Source organism: Strigops habroptila, chromosome 1, assembly GCF_004027225.2.
Source record: "Strigops habroptila isolate Jane chromosome 1, bStrHab1.2.pri, whole genome shotgun sequence".
Lineage (NCBI taxonomy): Eukaryota > Metazoa > Chordata > Aves > Psittaciformes > Psittacidae > Strigops > Strigops habroptila.
In genome coordinates this window covers 119,121,780-119,137,934 of record NC_044277.2, presented here as the reverse complement: position 1 = coordinate 119,137,934, position 16,155 = coordinate 119,121,780, and the positions used below count along the sequence as shown (strand labels likewise).

General features: G+C 37.2%; 1 protein-coding gene across 5 annotated transcripts in view; it reads right to left on the bottom strand.

The window, feature by feature from the left end:
* Positions 1–16,155, bottom strand: part of MINDY3 (MINDY lysine 48 deubiquitinase 3) — a 51,996-nt gene that overhangs the window by 4,200 nt on the left and 31,641 nt on the right. For all 5 annotated transcript variants that reach the window (XM_030480099.1, XM_030480120.1, XM_030480110.1 and 2 more), the window contains 3 exons: positions 5,694–5,766; positions 4,734–4,806; positions 240–327 (listed from right to left, as the gene is read on the bottom strand). In XM_030480099.1, coding sequence (XP_030335959.1) covers positions 240–327; positions 4,734–4,806; positions 5,694–5,766 — 234 coding nt within the window. The remainder of the gene's footprint in view (positions 1–239; positions 328–4,733; positions 4,807–5,693; positions 5,767–16,155) is intronic.

The following is a 16,155-nucleotide window of genomic DNA, read 5'->3' as shown; positions in this document are numbered from 1 at the left end:
GTTGATTTTAGAACTTGTTGCTACAGTGGAGTTTCCTTCCAGCGTAAAGCTAACAAAATCATGGACACATTAGGCAAAACGAAAGTTTGTTGTGCAATACAAGAAATGATTTGCTGGTCAGCTGCTTCGAATGCAATACCTGTTATTAAAAACAGCTCTGTGATAATGATGGAAGTGTTTAATGAATCTCAAAGACAAGAATAGACAATGCTCTGCAGCAATAAAGCTCTATTGATTACCTGCTCAGGGAAGAATTCTTGCAGAAAGGGACCCAGTAATATGATGCCCAGTCCTTCTGGGTCTAATTTGGTCTTCATGAGGTTTACACTGTGACAAAAACATTGAATATAAAAGTATGAGCAAGACATTTTTATTCTTGCCCAAGTTACACTGTGCTACCACAGTACTGGCTGCCAAATATAGCAATACTATCCTATTTTTAATCGTGACAACTGCACCAGAATGGCATGCAACTTGCCAAAACATGGTTATTTTTAAATAAAAGTAATTTGTTATTTTAAATTAAATAAGTGATAATTCTGAAGGACCACCATATTTGGTAAAATAATTTGAAACCCATATAATCTAAAACCAGGTTTACAACCCAAAAGGTGTTTTGCTCTCTTAGAAGCATTCTTGAACTCAAGAGACATAAACCAGTCAGCTTTTAAATACAGCTCTGTAACTGCCAAACAACCTGTTTTTAAATGGAGACTTGAAAAACCTCCAAGATTTTCTCTAAAAGTACACTGAAACAAAATTAGAGTTTAACAGATACATTTCTTATTTACATCACGTCCTAGATATCGAAGAAGCCAAAACCAATAACAAAAATATTTACAGTACTAATCTGAGAGCCTTACTGCATGAATATGGTACCATTTCAGGTCACTACAAACGAATGTCAATTCTAACTTCTTATTTCTATTTAAGCAATATATTTCTACAGGCATCAGATCACTTAAACATTTATTTGCATCTGCCTAGCCTTTTGCCTAAGTTACAAGTTGCACCATACACAAGAATGTCCACATTGGGTCAGACCAACCGAGCGTCTTGCCCAGTATCCTCTTTCTGACACTGGTCAGTAGTGGATGCTTACAACAGAGTACAACAGGACAGACAGTGATATCCTTAGTTTACCCTCCCCATTTCCAGCAGTCTGCTGCTCGAAGACATCTTCAGTGAGAGGCAGTAAATAAAACACAAAGATAAATTTTTTTGCTTTCCGTACATGTGCCTAATTGGCTTTGAACCCACATACACTTGTGGCATTTAATAAGCTCCACTCACAAAATTAAACTATGGATTCCGGGAATAAGTACCTCCACCTGTTTTGAACCTGTCACCTGATCATTCAGTTTAGAGACACCTCATTTTTGCATTGTGAGAAGCAATGAACAATCAGTCTGTATTTATTATGAAACTCCTGATTTTAGAAACATATCTTACCAATGGCTGTCTCTCTTTTCCAGGTTGAAGAGTCCTAACCTAGTTCTTCCTTGTACTAATGCCGTTCTGTCCTGATAACTTTCTACAATGTTCTTAAAATGGAGTGAAACATCATGCATTTATAATATGGCATAATTCCTAGAAATCCCACTCCGTATGTCTGTCTATCACTGAGTATCAGTTTATATCTAAGATTTGTTTCCTGAATGATAATATCTAGCTCACAGGCCAACAACGTGTATGTAAAATCAAGATTGTTTTATCCCCTGTGCAATCATTCACATTTACTGTACTGAGACTTCTCTCTTAGCCTGTCTTCCGGTCTCCTGGTCCTGATTGGCTTAAAAAAGAACTACTAGCTTTTACTTTATAACTTTGCAGATTAGTCTTCAGAAGATTTTAACTCTGCTTTATTTTGTATTTACATTTAATGTTCCATAAATCTAGATTCTTCCCTATTATTTTCATGCAGGCACTCTATTTTCCTTTCAGGAGACAGTGTCTTAGCTTCTCATAGATGCCTCTTTTACCACGTAGGCCTTTAACCACCTAGGTCTCTTTCGTCAGGGTCTGTGGGCAAAAAGTGTCTTTCTAAGATCTTTTTGATTACTGCTGCAGGTAAGCATTGTATCCTTTTGGCTACCACTTATGCATCTTCATTTTTAAGCAGTATCCTTTCTTGGTCCTAACATAGTACTAGTAGTAAATTATTTGGCTTCCTTTTATTTCTGTGTCAATTCACACAGAATACGTTATGTAATTCTTAAGAGCAGCTCTGTTAAGGAGCTTGGAAGAGAATGTTAAGGTTCATAAGACTGAATGTGATATCCTATAAACTCTGTTAATTTAATATCTAAAAACAAAAAAGACATTTCACTATTCAAGTGAAACTACAACTGAGGATTTGCAAGATATTGGACTTTAATCCTTCTATCCCTCATTCTTATTCTCGCAAGGTGCAAAATTTAAGATATTTCAGTAGCTGTCTGAAACCTGCTGAAATTCTTGAAATCCCTTAACAGAGTTGTAAAAACATTGTGTTTGTCAACAGAACCAAGGCAGTAAAGATAACTTTGAAAATGCGCCTAAAATTACGTAATAAAATTAAAACAAGCAATATGCTCACTAATGAAATATAAGAACTGTTTAAAAATGCAGAGCCATACTAAGTTTTTAAGTATGGACACAGCACAAAGTTAAACCAGTTAAGCAGGAGGGGAGATTTAATAAAATTTGACTGCTGTTTGAATTTGCTTTGATTGCTGTTTGAGGCTTTTTGAGTCAGCAAACAGTTAGCACTGTTCACTGTTACTGATATGGCAGCACAGCTACTGAAACAAGTGTGTGTACATGCTCCACTCACTTCAATAAGAGATCTAGCATTTTAACGGAAGAGGTTATGAATGTTAGGGTGATGATACTGATGGCCTTTGCACTGTAATGGATGACAAGTGTCTGGGGACAAAAGCCTCCAGCACTAGTCAAATAGACAGATAGGATAAAATGTTTTAAACAAGCTAAACCTAGATTGACAGATGTACTCAACTCAGTGCCCTAAAGAGTATCGGATGCTTCTTAGAAACAAACAGCCAAAACAAACAAGAAACCAGGGTGCTCAGATTTATTTGCTAAATGACTAGAAAATTTTACTAAAATCCCATGCAGTGGCATTCAGTACTGGAATGGCTAATCCACCTTAGTAATTCACATCTGCCCTACTAAGTTTTCCCTTCCATACTTCTTAAAATCTAAGCAGGTCTGACTGTTATTCACCTTGAGATTCCGAGAAGCTTAAAGACTTGGATAAGATAACCACAAAGCACTTCCATTTAGTTCTCGAACTAAAAATACAAGTAGTACACTTGGAAGCAATGCCTTTATTTTTACTTAAAAACAAGCAAGCAAAAAACAACCAGAAAAGCCTGTGTGGAATAGACAGGACATCTTGAGTAGGTCCTCAAGACACTAATATTAGACAACAAACAAATTAGATAAAAACATTTAAGAGGCGGCAATTCAAGACTGAATATTCCATGATTTTATCATGTTTTTTTGATGTAGCAGGTCTTCTGACTGGCTCTTCCTACACTATTTCCTATTTGATGTGCTATGGACAACAGAATAGGCCAGGGCTATGCCACAAACACCCTGAAGGCTGAACACCCAAATAGAAAAAATGCTGAATGCAGAAAGAGGACTTTTGCAGATTTATTGAGGCAGCAGAACAAAAAGGCCAAAAGAAAGCTTCCGAGACCTATTAAACTAAGGCTTTTTTCTTTCTCTCTCTTAAAAAAAAAAAATCTTTTGCAGATTTCACCATGTACTGACATAATATGAATCTAGCCTTTTGGTCTTGTATTTTCTCCGGTTTATAGTTTCCTGGGTGTCTTTTGATTTCAATTTTCACTTCTATTCTTCATACAGAACAGCTCTGTAAACTTTGTTCTACTTAGTAACATTTGAAAGGACAAAAAATGGCATCAATCAAGTTTCAGATCGCTGTGGTAAGCAAACTTGCAGTCTCCACAGCCATTCTACAGGAACAACTGGTTTAGACCCCAATAAACTAGCCTGTATGTCTACAAAAAAGCAGAACCATCTTTTGGAGATGTAAAAAAGTTCAAGCACATAGCTCTCCTAAACATTTGGTGGCAAAACATGGTAAGCTTTGACACCAAAGGCTGTTAACTGCTGCCACTGAATATTGGTCCTGCTGTCCACGTAAGATCTAAAATAAATTACCTTTTTCATTTGATAGTTTTAACTCTGATCCTAGAAATCAAGATGCCATTTCTGGAAACAAATGACAATTATGAACATTACAGGGTACTGACTGGTGGTGAAAACAAAAGTGTAACTGAAACAGTTTCAGCTCTGAACTGTGTAGACAGATCCAGTGCTAGTCCAATGCTGTTCTGCCTCTGAATACCTGGATTGTCTGGCTCTTTTGTCACACAGTTTCACCCTCACCCAACATATGGAAACATATTCATGACTATCTCCTCAATATATAGTAATGCAGTAGGTCTGAGGGTTTTTTTTTGGGGTTCTAGTTATCACTACCAAAGTTAGACATTTTAATTTGAATTCCTCCCGTTTAATTTAAAGCTGACTTAAACACTTTAAAATAACATTCTGTGCCCAGAATGCAAGCTAGAAAAATCCAGAAAAAAAACCCCTAAGTTATAACTGATACATGGTTAATTGAAACCAGAAAAAAACCTAAATTATAATTAATGTATGGTTAAACTTCTGTAGTATTTAAATTTTATTATACTTACTATTCAGGATCTGAAACAAGGTCCAGAGCCTTCATTACGTCTTCTAGTAGAGAGTCAGATATAAAACCATTATCTGAAGAAGTAGCAAAGCTTCTCATTAGGAAAAGAAACAAGCTTTCCAGAAGTACAAATTTTACTCAAAAATACAAATACTGCATATCTTTATCTTTAAAATTTGCAATAAAGTGGTGGGGTTCTAGAAGGAACAGAGTTTTCAAACACTTCTCTCCCTCTTAAAAAAAAAAGAGAACTGCAATACAGAAACTGTGTTTATCATTCATATACTTAGTAGCTTAATATTCACTAAGAATTCAATCTCTTTATAGCAATCTCAATCTCCACTAGATACCTTGGGATGATAACTGTACTTTTTTTCTCTTTTGATTAATTAAAATAGCAATAGAATGGCAGACATCCTCTGCTTTCCAAAATACAAAAAAATTTTCTATGTATGCAACATACATTCAAGAAGAAAATTTCATGAAGAATGCAACCACAGTGGATCAGTTATTTTAGGAAAATGTAACATAAGAAAAATCAAATTATATTTAAGGTTTATGTTAATTAAAAAGAACATTACAAGGTTAAAAAGCTTATGCTATAAGAACTCTACTTCCTACTGCACAATGGTATACACAACCTCCCTTACTATAGAATTCTCAGAAAATTTCTTCACGTCACTTGTAGATTGACTTCTGTATGGAAAATTTCTAGTCTTAAGTACTAAGTATTTCATTCTTCTCTTAATCAGCTCAGGTGTAAACAGCATAGTACGCTGCCATAGAATTTGAGATGGATTTGAAAGTGCTGTATTTGGAACAAATTTTAGAAAATAATGGTCCTATTTTTGAAGAGATACCCTATACAATGCAGAATTCATCACTATCTGGAATTTGTCTCTACTAACGAGCACATTTCAATTAAAAAAAAAGTTATTTCATCATGAAGTACACTCCTTACCCTCAGGGTCATACGTCTGGAAAACCCTTCTAGCTTGTTCTGAAGGCGCTTCAGGAGCAACAAGAGCCATATCCTTAGGGGTAAAAGAAAGGGAAAAAAAAAGAAAAGAAGAAAGCTTTCACAATATTCTTAATTCAGATCCAGATTACTAAGGAAATGCTTAGCGCCATCCTACACAGGATTGGACCCTAAATTAATGAAAATGTAAATACAACAGCAGAAAAATTCAGGTGATTTGGCTATATTAGTGATATGTTGAAGATTATTCCACAAACTTCTAGACAAATTTTATGTAAGTCTTTTCGTGCAGATGTTGTGTCACAAAAGCTAATTGGAGACTATATGTATTACGTGGAGTTTTAGATTTATGGCATTGTTCTTTATGTCAGAAAACACACGTACATGTACCAGTGAAATTTGAGTGTACTATGCATACAATGAAATATATAAAAATTATTTAGATAGAAAGCTGTTAGAGAATATTTTAAAGTCCATCTCATAGACTGACAGAACACCAATTCATTAGCTGCATGAAAAAGTGTGATTTCAATAGCTGCCATTGTAACGCTTCTATTTATCTGTGACTTTTTTCATCTCAAATACAATCATGCTTTCCAAAACATACGTGGAGGCACACTATTGAAAATCAGCGATAAACACAGCTCTCTGGTTTTATGCCCCCAAAATTACTAGGAAAAAAAGTGAAATTGGTAAGTTACGAGAAATTAAAGGTGGCATAAATAGTAAGAAATGCACCTATTCAAGACACCCTTTAGTCTAAAAAGATACAAAGATTTGAAGTTGAAATAGAACATGGAAGTCCAAAATAGGGCTCCAAAACCTGCTCGCTAGGAATACTCAAATTCTCCATCTCCTCTTGCAAATTTACAATCACCCATGTAGTTTTTCACAAAGAAAGGAAAATGAAAAACTTGCTCAGAGGGCAACACTGCATTTGGCAATACCAGTTCCATAGTTTTTTTCCTGCCAAAGTGAAAACATGATGTTACCTCCTATGCTATGAGCAGTAAACACAAAACCCCAGAAACAGCAGCGCTGACATTACCCGGAGCAACATTAAACTCTGGCTAACGTGCTTTTGTTCATACTATATTAAGTGAACTAATTTGATACAAATCAAAAAGTTACATTAAACTCTTTTATAAAGTACATGTAATTTTTTTCTCCTTTTTAGTTCTGTTCAGCTCAACTTTGCTTTCTGAAGATGACTTAGATTTTCTTGAAACAGAAAATCATAACACCATCCTCTCATTATACCTGTATGTGCTAACAGTGAACTTTGATTTAAGCTGTACAAGTCCATAAGTGTGAAGAAAAGCCCAGAAAAGAAATCAGAAAACGTAGGATTAGAAGATGCATAATGACCTACTGTTCTTTTAACAGATAAAGAGAATTGCTCTGGGGAAGGAACAGAAGCAAATCATACATTTGACCAGAATTTCCACTCTTATCCAGTTTCTCTTAATAGCTGACTCCCAATCAGCCAAGAATTTTAAGTATACACCTAATGGCATCCAGCATATACTTAAAAACTTTCCTGAAGGAAAGCCAGCTGCCTCGGATGTGCCAATAAGAGTAACAAGAAACACAACATATGCTTAAAAATAATAGGCAACAGTTTTACTTTGAACAGATAAATGATGCAGCTATTTCTGGCATAAGGTGCAAACAATGCGGGTTACAGAGCTCCTCTCATTTCTATGAACAGGAGAGACAAAAATTTGGAATTATACAGGATTTTATTATACAAAAAGGAGACATCTGTGCTGTCTTCCAAGGGTCTAGATCACCAGCCCCTTATATACTTTCACTCCTAAGGGCGACTCCATTGCCACTTGAGCACAATGCAAACATCTACATTACAAAGTGAAGCAGGGCATGGAGGGAAAGACTGGAGTTCAGTTTGCTGTGATGTACTAAGGGGGCTATCCACATCTTTACTGGCAATGAAGTTTGTGCCAAATGTCAGACATTAGGAAGAAGTTCTTCACTGTGAGGGTGGTGAGACACTGGCACAGGTTGCCCAGAGAAGTTGTGGCTGCCCCATCCCTGGCAGTGTTCAAGGCCAGGTTGGATGGGACTCTGAGCAACCTGGTCTAGTGGAAGGTGTGGCAGCGGGGATTGGAACTAGATGAGCTTTAAAGTCCCTTCCAGCCCAAACCATTCTCTGATTTTATAACTAGAACACTTACAGAAAATCAATACTTTAACAGTGTATCTTTATGGTTATGTATGTTCAAATCTTTTTCCTGAAAGCACTTTGCAGATAAAGAGACCATAGTGCTTTAATAACATCTACGGCTCAACATAAATAGTTTCACGATGCCGAGCTATGTACAAAGTTGTGTAGTTGTTGAGTATATACTCTGCTATAGACAGCAATGCTTATGTGATTACATAAGGTACATACATACACTGTATGTGATAATATGTGACCAACTCTTATATGATTTGGAATACTCCAAAAGCTTCATTTTGGGGGGTCAGTATTACAGAACATACTAAGTAGGAGTAGATTTCACTATCAGTGAATTACAGTAAACTACTGCAGATAATTCTGTTTAAAATTGATGGTGCCGCAGCATATAGAGCTTATTAACAACAAAATGATCAGTGATTTTAATATTCAGGGTTTAACTCCAAAGAAGGGATCTTTTTATGGTAGGTTCTTATTAATGATTAGCAGCTCATGGAGCCACTGTAACAAGGGAGAACTCTTAAAATTTCCATGGTATGGAAGGATATAACCAAAGTAACTTCCAACTGCACAGACGTATTATTTCAAATACAAACTACATAGTTCTACTTTGGTTTATGAGCATGCAGTTATTTCCATAAAATCTTCATGTAATCCAAGAATAAAGACTATCATTAGCATCATCCTCCCTCCCCCCAAATTATCTTCTTAATGTTGTACTTTCCACAGTTTCATGTTATGCAAACCAGATTTTTTAAAATAAGTCTCCTGCAACTACCAACAATCTATTTTTTTTTTGATAGACCAATTGCAGAGTGTGCATTTCTGTTGGCATTTTAGCTTTCCAGGTCCTTAGTTACTTCGGTTATTTTAGTCACTGAATACATTACTTACTACTGAAAATTATCCATGTCTTTCAACTGAACTTTTAAATATGGTAAAGCCTCCCAATTATTACATATTAATGCTTTTTATTCATTGAATGTGATTTATTGATGCTCTAAGCAAGTCATTTCAGGGGGAAACTTAAAAAAGTTACCTGCCTTGGAGACATTACCAAAACCCCACCCCTCTTATCTTTAAAATAATTCTAGCTTTCAACTGAGCCTGTTATCCTATAAATAATTAAAAATGCAAGATTTTAATCCTGTATACACAAATCCCATGCACTGTCTAACTTAGGATGTAATTCACTTCCAGTATCCAGAAAACATTAAAAGTTCAACTAGTCCATATATTTGTATCTAGGGAGAAAAAAAGTAACATACCTCCTCCAGGCAGCAAAACTGAAAACGTGACAAACATCTAACAAAAACACTTCAGCTGCCCAAGCTGATATTTCATCCTATGTGCCAAAATTATATCCCCCACCCCAACCTTATGAATTGTATGTTGATGTATCCCATGCATTGAGAGTTCCATATAAGGGAATCCCATCAACAGTTAATTATAATAATGATTTCCAATACTAAGTACAACATGTCCCAAAAATCATGTTTCACTCGTTGGCTCTTGTGATACACAAACAAGTCATTTTATATTACTTTGAAAATTTATTCTCATCAGTAGTACCAGTTATTTTAAGATCCCATGTTTATACTCAGAGGCAAAAAATACTCTTCATAAGTTTTAATGAAAACATTCCAGAAGTTTTCATTCTACAAATCAAAAGCAGAACATAATGGCTAAGCCATGCTGAAATTCTGGCTATGAAGTTTTACAAAGATCCCACCCTGAAAGACCTGTTGCCCTTGAAAATGAAATCTGTTTGCATATGGACTGCTTTACAGACTGACATCAGCACTGCTGAGTGATATGTGGAAGAATTACATATTGCAGTACTAGCTTCCTTCTTAAAAATTTGCCTAAAGACAATATAGAAACACTGATAATTTATCAATTTGTTATAATCGGATCTGCAAGAACGAAGATTATTTAATCCAGTCTTGTATTACAGAGAAAAGTGTGTATTTTTCAATGCTATAATCAGTGGCTTTCAAGCCATCAACTTTTCCAAAACGGTTTCCTAAGAAAACAAGGTTGATGAGATCTCTGAAACCAATTCCCATCTCTCTAGCCAACTTCTGAATCCAATGCCCAATTTCCATGTTATTTAACAGATAGAATGGGGTCTCATGACTGGTTGTTGAAACTGGAAGCCAAGCAGGGAGGAAACATATTGATATGGGTGCCCACTGAGAAGAAAAGCAGAACCCTGCTGTGAATTGCTGTGTTGGGCAACAGGTAGACAACCATTCAAGCACTGCTGGCTCAAGCCCAGACCTGGACTGCATGCTTCTCTCATGTGGATTACCCACAGGAGACAAGCAGAGGATTATTACAGCAGGTATTTGTGTGTGGGAGCGGGAGAAAGAGAAGTGCAAGACAGAGATGGAAATGGGAAGAGTAAAAATCACTTCAGAAAGGGTCTAGGAGACAAGCTGCTGGAAGACAGGCTTCAGATGGTCTGTTCTTACATAATGTGCTTTGACATAGAAGTGCTTACATGTGTAGTTTTAAATTAACTTGATGTAGTTGTACTTGTTTCACTAACTACCCAGAAGCAACCTTAGATTTCTTCAAAGAACATTGCTTTATTAAGGTTCACATCACTTTTGAGGGCTTCAGAGATGGCGAAACATTTGGTGAAGGTACAGACAGTTCTGACAGATGCTGGGGAGGGAGGTGGCAGGAAGAAACCACACCAGAAATCAAAAAATCATTTGGTAAAAGCACGGGTCCAATAAAGCGGAGAATAATGGGCAGTTATCCCATTATCTGTGCCACTTCTGTGAAGGATCCATGAAAAGGGACAGAGTTGGAGAATTATGCTGTAGCAACAAAGCAAATCAACTCCTAGAGACCTTATCTGTAAAGTCCATACAAAAGCATTTGATGTTATTTGACATAAATGTCATTTGAAAGGCTGTTTGAAAGACACGGCTCTGAACAGAGAGATGGCCAACGAAGACTAGTTCGAGACTCCCAGTGGTGTTCAGGGACATCATCTGCACCAATAGTTTGGAAGGGTCACTGCCCATAACTGTTGCTGTGTTAGTATCCTCTACAGACTGCTTACAGTGCTTTTCTTGTGCTGGCTGGTGGAATATGAGATTGCTCTGCGGCAATGTTATCTTCTATGATAGAAGGCATTAAAAGTGTCAAACTAGTGGAAATACCCACAGAATACTAGGAGGAGTAAAAGATTTTCTTGCTTCAGAGCTGTATACAGAGGAACTGAAAGAAACACCCTTGACTTAGCTGTCCCTATACAAGAGCTCTGCAGTCACAACCGTTCCCACTTCAGAATGGCAGGTGTCTAACATCATATACTGTATCCCGTTGAGCCTTGAAAAGGGCCTCTGGTCTATCTGGAATTCAGGAAAAGCTAAAAGAAAATCCTTTCCTTGAACGAGAGAGGAAAAAGACACAAAAGGAAGCATACCACCCCCAAGGTAGCAAAGTTCTTCTCACAGGTTAGATAATAAAATACAGGCCTTGTAATTCAGACCAGCAAAAGATGACACGGTTTATCTGAAAGTGTTCAAAGGTGGTGGTGGAGGAGAAACACTCATGGTAAGCAATTTGTTTCAGCAAGGTGGTTGAGAGGAAGCAAACTGGCTCTAGTTGCACTCTGCCTTGTGAGTAGAAGTGAAAGCATTGCACTTACATGACAGTACCTCCAGCACCTTGCTGGTACTGCAAATGGAAGAGAGTTCTCAACAGGGCGGAATGAAAAGCTACATAAGGACAACTACTTATGGAAATCCTATTTCACCTTCACCCATACTAGAGAGACAGAAAAGGGAGCCTACTTGATCCAAGGGTGGGGTGAGGCTGTAGAAGAAAAGCAAACACAAACCAAAGAGCAAGAATTAGTAATAAAGACATCTACAGTGAGCACACTCTCAGCCTATCCATCTGGAAAGCAGGGCTTTCAACATACACTCGGCTAAGTTATGGAAACCGCAATATACAGTCCATTCCTGTGGGAGAGGATGGTTTAATGAGATAGTCATCAAAAAAAGCCACAGCACTGCAGTTTTTTTCAAACACTAGAGAAACTCAAACTACAGTGAATACATGTTTAACAGTTACATTGCCACAGATGGTGTTTTTTTAGTTCAAAACATTGCAAGAAGGCAGTGATTCACTTGATGACACAATGTAAGAGCGTTTTTACCATGTTTCCTGCTTTGAAGGACAGATTATAAGAGATAACTGTAAAATAATAAAGGTTAGGTACATAGTTTTTTTAAATTATTATTCACAATTACAAACTTGTTTTGCTCATCATCACAGAACAGAGTCTGCTTTGAAAGCAAAAATATGTTACTGGAATTACAGACCAGGGGTTAGCAAACTTGAGTTTACTGGAATTCTTATCTAATTACTAAATTACATATTACCCTCCAGTCACAAGTTTAATCCAAAAGGGTGGCTTTTCAAATTATCTGTTGTTTGCCATATTTGGGTATTTATTTATTTAGGACAGAATACAGTAGTATACAAATGCCAAGCTTCATTCCAAAGAGGAACCAAACTAGAAATGGGCAAACCCCACAGTTTAGGACTCCCCAAAACTTCACAATATAATTTATTCAAGAGGAACAATAGCTTCTATTATCATGCTACCTTTTTTCTACTTAAAATATCTGCATTAAATAATATTTTTATACCTAATAGATTTTCTATATCTAATACTATTTCAGCCCATAGACATGAAGTGTTTGCTATAAAAACCCGCGGTGAGCATTAACATACTATTTGGCAATTACAATAAGGAGGTGGGAAATGAACAAGTATGACAGATGGGTTCATCCACCAAATTTATGTCTCTCCAGTTCAGAGACAAGGATGTCATGCGGGACAGTGTCGAACGCTTTGCACAAGTCCAGGTGGATGATGTCAACTGCTTTGCCCGTATCCACCAGTTCTGCAGCCCCACCATAGAAGGCCACCAAACTGGTCAGGCATCGTTGTTTTTCATGTGCCCTAGCATGGTTTCTAGGAGAATCTGCTCCATGATCCTGCCAGGCACAGAGGTGAGACTGACTGGTCTGTAGTTTCCCAGGTCTTCCATTCTCCCCTTCTTGAAAATGGGGGTTATATTACCCTTTTTCCAGTCATCAGGAACTTCACCTGACTGCCAGGATTTTTCAAATATGATGGACAGTGGCTTAGCAACTTCATCCACCAGCTCCTTCAGGACCCACGGATGGATTTCATCAGGTCCCATGGACTTGTGCAGATTCAGGTTCCTAAGATGATCTCAATCCTGATCCCCTCCTACAGTGGTCCTAACGTATTCATTCTCACAGTCCCTGCATCTGTCTTCCAACACTTGAGCGGCATGGCCAGAGCACTTGCCGGTGAAGACTGAGGCAAAGTCATTGAGAACCTTGGCCTTCTCCAAATCTCTTGTGCTCTGCCAGTAAGGAGGGGCACGGGAAGCTGGGAGTAAGCAGAGACAGGACACCTGGCTCAAGCTAGCCAAAGGGGTATTCCATACCACAGCACTTCATGCCCAGTATAGAAACTGCGGGGAGTCACCCAGAAGGACAGATTGCTGCTTGTGTTGGGCTGGGTATCGGTCTGCGGGTGGTGAGCAATTGTACTGTGCATCACTTGTGTTTGTTGTTTTTTTTTTACTTTCCCCTTTTAATTTTATATTCTCTCCCCTTGTTATTTTTATTATTATTATTGTTAGTAGTAGTATATTGTACTTTAGTTATTAAACTGTTCTTTTCTCAACCTGTGGGTTTTACATTCCTTTGATTCTCCCCCCCATCCCACCCAGGGGGGAAAGGAGGGATGACCGAACGGCTGCGTGGTGCTGAGTTACTGGCTGGGTCTAAACCACGACAACATTATATTAAAAAAGATGTGTTTAAAAAAACTTGAGGTCAGCACTCAGTGGATGGCTGTATCCGACTGCACTGCTACCTGAGCAATAGCATAAACAATACTTCACTATTCAGTATAGCGGAAAACAGAATAATCATGGCAGAACAGAGTAGGATGTGGACTTGGAAAGGCCAGGACACCTGACTAGTGGAAGAAGCAAATGATGGAGGAAAAAGCATTTTGTTTTTCACTTCATTTGGCCTTAGGAATAACTTTTTTTTAATGCAAAACTTTTCTGTATATATCAATTTGGTTGATATTTAAAAACTGTAATACTATTAAAAACCTCTGTAAATGTATTCATCATATTTAAACAATGAGCCAGGATGCCTATTCCTGCAAATTTGAAAAACAGAATATCTACCCGTCATGTGATGACTCAGGCCCAATGTCTTCGCTATTGTATCAAATATAGCTGGAACCAACATTAGTTTCACACCTAAAAAGGATACAGAATGATACAATGAGGTTCTCAGCCTTTTTTTCTATGCTGTTTGTTGACTTTCAGAATTCACTTGATACAGTGATTTATAAACTGTAAAACTGCATTTAGCACTGTCTTTGATGCATTTACTATTTGCAAGCTTCTCTGTATATACTACCAAAAAGAAAGAAAAGACCAAAATTTGTTTCTTTAAAAAACAGCCTTTCATTTGACAGGCCAACATGCATACAAACTAGAAGTTGCTCATACCTTCCCTCCTGAAACAGGAGGCTGTAATTCCTTCTAGATGCTAATAAATACTCTTATGGAGTAGGACCCATTCCATTACCATTCCAGTCTCCAATTTCACTTTATATAATAAGTCATTCGTTCAAATATGAGGAAAAGGTACTCCTCAGGACTCCTTTGCCTACAACTGGACAGTAAACGACCCACCATTTCTATACTACTTCACACATTTTTCACAACAGGTGCTTTACACATTCACCGCTACAATCTATCCCACTAAAACTATAGCCAGCTAACTTTAAGAAATTATGTGGCATTTAAGGTATAGCAAAAATATCATTTCATGGAGACAACTGCACATTAGTCCTCAAACATTCCCACAGCCTACAGCTAATCTTTCAAAATCAGATAAAATTTATTTCTTAACCAACTGAAACACAAACTCAGACAATGAAAAGTAAACAGACCATATGCTTTTAAGGGAGCCAGGAAGCTGGAAAATTGAATAAATAGATGATTACTAGAATCACTTTTTTCCTAATTGTATTTAAAATAGACTTGAAGTGATTAGGGAATACAATTTTTCTAAAAATGGTAAATGTGGTGTACATGGTCATTATTTAAGCATATTTTCTTTGTGAGTTTTCCAAGTCAGGAGTGCTCCCATGACATATTAAATTGAGAGGTTAGCAGTTCACGGGAACTTCCTTCATTTTTCGTTTGTGGATTTAGTAAAGGTTCTCCTAATTGCACCAGCTTGCTTTCTTTCCTTCTTTCACCCTTTCTTCCTTCCTTCCTCTGTTTTAAAGGGCATCTCATGCAACAAGTGGCCATGTTTTATTTTGAATTTTTAGATCTGAATTTTGCTGGATCAAAAGTTCCTATTAGAACTGCCAGAACCACTTCTCACACCCCATTTTACAAGTTATCATCTAGGCTTCGAAACAGCATGCAAGGAATCAGTACAAAGTCATTCTCTCATCTACCTCAGCACAAACCAGTATTAAAATGTGTAACATTTCAGGAGTAATAATTCAGTGACACAAAAAATGGAACAACACAAACATAAAAATGTAAAAAGTGATATCATCTAAGCAGCTCTACACTCAGCTACTTCCTATATAAAACTGAACCTCCTCCTCTGAAAGAAAACCGACGGATGAGAAGTCTTTTCCCAAAAGGAAGTAATTTGCTGATTTGCTTAGGGGCATATACAATTACATTTCATGGTCTGTATCAGCCAACCATGAACAATGTCCTTAAATGATCATTGTGAAAGCTGCATATAATGGGAGGAATGTTAAAAATTTCCTAAAACTTTAAGAACATATAGATATGACTAAATGGCTGAAATTAGTCAGAGAATTGGGGTAAACACAGTGAACACAATTCTTTCAGGATGGTAAATCCCAAATAATTGGTTAGATTAACATTCAGAGTCTTACATCTCTCAGTTTAATGACCTCTACATTACAATTCCTATGTCTCAACTCAAAGAGCAAATGATGCAAAACCATATGACCGAGTTACCTTCTTATGATCTCATGAGGACCACATTATGAACAGTAGGTCCTCATGACTGCTACTCATTATTACAGGTTGCACAGCACTTCCAACAAGAGCAATAGAAGCATTACAGGACCTTGACCTAATTCCTAGATGTT